Genomic DNA, 6,868 nt, shown 5'->3' on the forward strand with positions numbered 1-6,868 from the left:
TCACTCATCATATAAACGCTTGTATAACTGTTTACTGTTCTGTCCTATAAATCTCTCTTCTTTAACTAAACATAATAAAAAATAAAAGAATTTCTAAACAAACAAATGAATCACAATAACGTGAAGAAGACTGCCTCCAAATAATTGTCAGAAGAAGAACGCAACTGCACAGAAGCAAACCAAGAAGACCGATCTTGAAAAGAAGTAATATTGAGAATAGATTATCTATATTCCACCATTTCGAAATCTTTTCAATGAAAATAACAGTCAAATGACACCGAAAGAACAAATGATTCACATTTTCAATATCTTGATTACACACCTCTATGATGCAAATTGATTCTCAAGGGAAGACGATCCAGGTGTCCACACAATAACATTAATTTTAATGGGATCAACTTGTTTCAAGAAATAGGGTGGTCAGACAAAGGCAAAGTGTATCACTTCATGTTCAAGATAATTGTAATCGCAATTTTCAATGATGATATAACACGTGAATAACTGACAATAAATTTCTATATATTACTTGTTTTCTCATATGATTATGTACATATCCAAAATAATTGTAGTGGACCGAAGAGGAAAAATGTAACCAAAGACACCAGCTTTATTTGATTTTGGCAGTCCTCATGGGTGAAAAAGTACAACATGGTTATCGTATAAGGATTTTGTATGGTAATAAGCGTACAAAAAGTGGTCCGAAACATTAATTTGGCATTACAAATGGTCCAAAGAAGGCATGGGGTTTTTTTTCACATTATTTCTGCCTTCCTTCAAGTTTAAGGGAAACATAAAAAAGGGAACTATACAAATTACTAGGTTTTAGAATCATAGGTAGTTAATGATAAAATAGATCTAAATATTAGTTTATTCAGTCTATTTTTTTCTTTTCGTTTTATTAAATATTCGAACAGCTAAAAATTAACAATTATATCACTCTTATTCACCGATAATTAAAATAAGAAACACAAATTATTCATGATACTTACGACAGTAATTTCAAATGTGTACCTTTGATCATCACTTTCATATTTGGAAACAGTGGCGGAGCTTGAACAATTAACTTGGGGGCCAAAAACATTATAAACTGAAATTAACATTCTTAAAAAAAAAAAACAGATTGTTTTCAACAAATAAACACCAAAAACACCTAGAAAAAGAACTACAACTCAGCCCGACGACCTTTAATGTCTTTAAATTCATCAATTACAGACTTCGAATCAATGTTTTCAGCAATTTCTCTTTCTATATAAATCACCAAGTTGTTTGCGAGAAAATCATCCGACATCTTATTGCGAAGACGGTTCTTGAATATTTTCATTGCTGAAAATCCCCTCTTTGTTGTTGCGGTAGAAACTGGAAGTGTCAAGATTAACCTAACCACTCTATCAAGCAAATAATATGTCTTACGTTTCTGAGTTTCCACAAGACGCTTGCATAGGTCAGCAATAGTTGATACACCACCTAGCCTTGGATTCTTTGTCATATCAATATCAAAAATCACCAATTGATATCGTAATTGAATCTTCTCTTGCTCCGTAAAATCTTCAGGATAATACTTCTCAACAAGAAGACAAATTTGATCAACGTTAATCACTTTAGAAACTAAAGTAGAACTAAGACTTGACAACTCCATCGCCTGATCATTGAATCTACTATTCAACTCATGCAGTTGTTTGTCCAATGTGGTTGTAAACAAATTCACTCGATAAAAATGTTCAAAAGTAACATGATTATCTGTTTTTCGAGGCCGATATCGAGTAGAAGTATAAGGAGCATTCATATCTGGCATATTTATTTCATGTTTTTCACAAAAAAACTTTACTTGTGCAAGTAAAGACTCCCATCCTTTGTTTCTGAAATCATTTAGACCCTCCTTTGTTGCTGAAACTAACTCCATAGCATTAAGAATATCTTGGGATTTCTTTTGTAGAGCTTGAGAAAATATATCAGTCTTTCCCATTACTTCCTTTATCAGGTGAAGAATAAACACAAACTCAAATGATTTCAGATAACAGTAAGCTGCGTCAGCATCTCCGTGTTGAGAATAAGTAGCAGATACGTCATCAATTATTCCTTGGAGAACAACACGAGTACAAGCAAACATGTCAATCAAACTGCAAACGGAACGAAAATGAGAACCCCAACGTGTATCACCAGCTCTTCTTAATGTCCCAACTTGATTCAATCCATTACCTGATTCGATTTCACCTAGTTCCAATAATTGTTCAATCTCAGTTGCCTTTGCCTTTTGTAAGTCATCATGACGCTTACTGGAAGCACAAACTACGTTAATTGTAAAAATTAAGTCTGTGAAAAATTGGTGTACCGGAATAATTTCCCTTGAAGCAGCCACCAAGGCTAGTTGCAATCTGTGAGCAAAGCAGTGAACATAATATGCATAAGGGCAATCCTTAAGAACAAGTGCTTGTAATCCATTCCATTCCCCTCTCATATTACTAGCACCATCAAAACCTTGGCCACGGATTTTACTAACATCAAATTGATAGTGTTAAAGTTGTCTCCACATATTTGTTTTCAAGGTTAATGATAAGGTATCCCTAACGTGAACCAAATCCAAGAACCTTTCCCGTATGATTCCTTCTGCATAAACAAATCTCAAAACTATCGCCATTTGCTCTTTTTTAGACTCATCCCGTGACTCATCAACCATGACACAAAAGTATGAATCTCCCACTTCGCTACGAATATGCTTTCGAACTTAATTTGCAATAATACTAAGAATTTCTTTTTGAATTTCCCGAGACGTATACTTTGAATTATAAGGAGCTTTCTCTAATATAACATTTGAACCTTCATCATTATAAGATGCTAGAAGTTTTAGTAGTTGGAGAAAATTACCACGATTTTTGGAATTAGGAGTTTCATCATGTCCACGTAAAGCACAAGCTTAGAAGGTCAACCAATGAACCGTGTAAATTGAAACTTTTAATCGTAAACGGTTTTTCAATATTTGCGCTTCATTTTGCTTCACTATGATATTTTCAATGTGTGTTGCTTGGTTCATCAAGTTTTCAGCAAATGCAACAACATTTCTATGTTGTGAGCAACCAATATGTTTCAAGAATGCACAATTTTTCCCGTCATTAACTTTTTTCCAATTATCAAATCCTTTAACAGTAAATGCATCGTAACCATGACACACACTTGGTTTATCATTAAATATATAACAAATAAAACAATAAGAAGCGTGTGTTGTTGGAGAATACTCTAGCCAATTAGGGAAAATGTTGAACCAAGAATATTGGAATCTATGAGGATGTTTCGTTGAACCTTTAGCTTGATACTCCTTAAGACGTATTTGGAAAGGTCCTAAATTCATATAAGCTCGTCTCACTTGCTCCCTTAAATTGACCGGAAAATCCCACATTTGCTTGCGTTTAGCGGGATCTCTTTCTAGATTCTTCAAATGAACTTCATTAGGATTTTCCTTTTCTTGTGGTTGTGGCTCATTCTCTTGTAGATTTTCTTTCCTTGCGGTTGTGGCTCATTCTCTTGTTGATTTTCCGTTTCTTGCTGTTGTGGCTCACTTGTTGAAGCTTTGTGACGTTTACTCTCTTCAATTTCATCATTAGTTTCTTTATCATCTACCTTTCTTTTGAAAAAATAATCTAAGGTTTTCATATTTCCCATGATTATATCTAGAAAAATCAAAATGAAGGAACAATTGATTCAATCAAAAATTCAAAATCAAAATTAGAACAATAACCAATTACTCATTTAACAATAACCAAATCAATCTTTGTTTTCACTTTTCAGTTTTGTTTGAAGCTGACAAGCTGTTAATCATAACAAAATCTAAAAATAAAAAATCAAACTGAAAACAGCAGCAGCAGTGCAACACGCCAACACCAACAATAACCAAATCTATAAGTTCATAACTTATAAATCAAATTGGCAAATCGCAAATGACAGCCAAGTTAAAAAAGAAACTCAGTAAGATAGTAACGCAGAAATAGGCAACAGATTGACAGAAAACAGCAGCAGCAGTGCAACACGCCAACACTAACAAGGCAACAATCAACAATCTTACAATCAGAAAAGAAAGAACAGATGAACAGGATTCGGGTCTCGGGATGACGCCATGACGGGATTAGTGGATTACATACCTGATTTCTGTGAATGGCGACTTGGGCACTTGGCGATGGCGATTGGCGAGAGTGAGACCAGGCGACTTGGCGAGACAGCGACACAAGGCACAAGCGACTAGCGAGACAACAACACAACGAACAGCAGGCGATATAGGCAACGAATTGGGAAAATGGGGATGAACCGATTTTGATTTCTTGATAACGTTTGGAGAATTTGGACTATTGGACTAGTCTGATTAGGAATCGGGAGGGGCCAAAGCCCAAGTTTGAAGATAGCAGGCCTATAACTAATTTTTTTGAACTACAATTCCTACTTTTAGCCCAACAGGGGGGGCACTGCCCCTCCTGGCCCCAATAATACTACGCCCCTGCTTGGAAAATATATGTAAATAATTTAACTCAAATTGGATAGAAGTAATTAGGGTTAATGTCATAAATAATAGTTGTTTTTTATATAAAATATAATGATTCTGATAAGGTATAATAAATTAGTAATGAATTATTTTTTTCATAAAATAACCATCACAATAATAATATTTTGTGTACATGAAATTTATTTTTAATATTATTTTTTTAAATAACCAAGTACTCTTTTTACCTATTTGAAGCATGGCATTAATCCGTGAGCTTATCAAAGTATTTTGATGCAAATTGTTCAGGTATGAAATAAAAATGTAGTTGAAATATATGTGAAATAACAATAATATCTTATTTAGGGTTAAACTTTGTTTCTGCAATTATATTTTTATGTTCCCTGATTTCTGTATTAAAGTATTAAATAGATAAGGTTGATTTTGATGTGTTTAGGGATGATTATTGTTTATTCAAAGCTAACTTATATTTATTTGTGAAAATGTTTATTAGTTTATTTAGTGTTAAAACCAACCTTTAGAAAAATGTTTGTATTAGTTTATTGAGTATAAAAATGTAATAAATTGATAAGTTGTTTTTAATATTTGATAATTTTTGTTTATAGATGTGAAATGACAAATAATGGCCGGATATATATATATATATATATATATATATATATATATATATATATATATATATATATATATATATATATATATATATATATTGTTGGAAAATTAATTTTATTAATTTCCAAAAAATAGATTTTCTCCATTTTTGAGCACAAACTTTGGACTCTAAATATAATCAAAACGAACTATTGATTATATATTCTTGTTCTCCTCCGTGATATTTTCGTTTCGATATATCACACGTCCAAAACGGATTAAAAATGAATGAGAAATTACTTGTCAAAGTAGGGCAATTGGAAAAGAAAAAAAATAAAAGAGTTAAGTGGGTTTTAAACTCATCCCACATTGGTGGGAGAATGAAAAGGAAATTGGTTTATAACTACAAAGACTAGCTACATTTGTAAGACTTATTAGAACCAAGGCTCTCTCTTGCGCACACGCACGTAGGGTGAGTGCAAATACGAGCCAAATTGGCTTTAGGCCACTGAACTTGTGTACGTACACGAATGCACCACCGATCGAACAGAAAAGTTTAAGGACCTTTTGGCATTTTTTCCTTTTGGGTAATAGTTACAAAAACGAATTAAGAGCTATTAATCATAGATTTTGGTTTTGATTTCTTGATTATTTGTCTAATTTAAATTGTGACAGTTACGATTTTGTTTTAATTACATCAGTTACATTGGGCAGTATAAATACAACGCCTATGTGACTGATTCGATACACCGAATGAAACGAAATCAATCTCTTCCTCTCTTACGCTTTTGCTTCATCTTTTCTCTCTTGCTGCAACCAAGGTATAATCTGGGCCAAGTGAGCGTTCGAGCAATCTAGAAGAATTGTTTTCCACTGTTGTATCATGGGAAACAAACACCCATATAGGGCGAATTTGTTTTAAGGAAACTGTGTTAAACACAGGCCTCAGTCAATAATTTTAGGGTTTTGTTCTTTCGTACAATTTTTTGGGTTATATTTTCTTTATATATATATATATATATATATATATATATATATATATATATATATATATATATGTGTGTGTGTGTGTGTGTGTTAGGGTTAATATGGTAAATTGATCTAAATAAGTCATAAGTTAGAACTCACTAACTTATCAAAAACTTCTTATTTAAGCCAATAATCATTTTAAGTTTCAAACTATCCAAACACATAATGGCTTATTTGTGGTGTCAAACGCCAATCAGCTAATAAACACCAATAAAAAAAACTCTCTCTAGAAACGAGGTTGACTTTCATCATGGGAATTTGACTACAAGATACATGCGGATCGTTGGTGGGGAGGGGTAGGGTCGTAGGGTGTCCTTGAGATGATCTATGATTGATTTCAAAAACACTTGTGATTGATATATTACTTTCCAATATACTCGGTTTGTGATTGTTGGGTGTATCCGGCTATTGTTACGTGATTTTTGCATTGCGTTATTACTATGGTAATAGAATACAAAAGTAAACCAAAAGATCAAAATTGGGGATGGCAATCTAGGAAGAGCACAAGGACATATTAAATAAATTAAAGTCTTAAAGTGAAGTTGAACGTAGAGAAAAAAGAAATATGAACCCGAGTATTAAGTTGACTTAAAAATTTACTACCACATTCCATGTTATGAGCATCCTTATGAATGTAGAATCGATTCAATTATGGGAGGTGTATGAAAAAATGGGAAGGTTTTAGATGTCTATATTGCTAGGAAGTATTATGGAATGATTTCATTACCTTTCATAACGACTACTACAGAACCTATACACAAGATT

General features: G+C 32.9%; 1 protein-coding gene across 1 annotated transcript; it reads right to left on the bottom strand.

The window, feature by feature from the left end:
- Window positions 1–2,635, bottom strand: LOC145157463 (uncharacterized). Its single transcript, XM_079076498.1, has 3 exons — window positions 2,586–2,635; window positions 1,183–2,492; window positions 1–65 (listed from the first exon to the last, which is right to left on the bottom strand). The coding sequence occupies exons 1-3, from the start codon at window positions 2,633–2,635 to the stop codon at window positions 1–3; spliced, it is 1,425 nt and encodes a 474-aa protein (XP_078932624.1).
- Window positions 2,636–6,868: the final 4,233 nt, after the last annotated feature.

The sequence above is a fragment of the Lactuca virosa genome, chromosome 2 (assembly GCF_052849685.1).
Source record: "Lactuca virosa cultivar CGN04683 chromosome 2, Lactuca_virosa_CGN04683_v6, whole genome shotgun sequence".
Lineage (NCBI taxonomy): Eukaryota > Viridiplantae > Streptophyta > Magnoliopsida > Asterales > Asteraceae > Lactuca > Lactuca virosa.

Excerpts from the sequence above, each read along its gene's own strand:
- LOC145157463 (XM_079076498.1), bottom strand. The coding sequence starts at position 2,635 with ATGGCGATAGTTTTGAGATTTGTTTATGCAGAAGGAATCATACGGGAA. Across the intron at positions 2,493-2,585 it reads GAAGGAATCATACGGGAAAG|TAAAATCCGTGGCCAAGGTT; the intron begins GTTCTTGGATTT and ends ATTTGATGTTAG. Across the intron at positions 66-1,182 it reads TGAATTTAAAGACATTAAAG|TTAAAGAAGAGAGATTTATA; the intron begins GTCGTCGGGCTG and ends TATTATGTTTAG.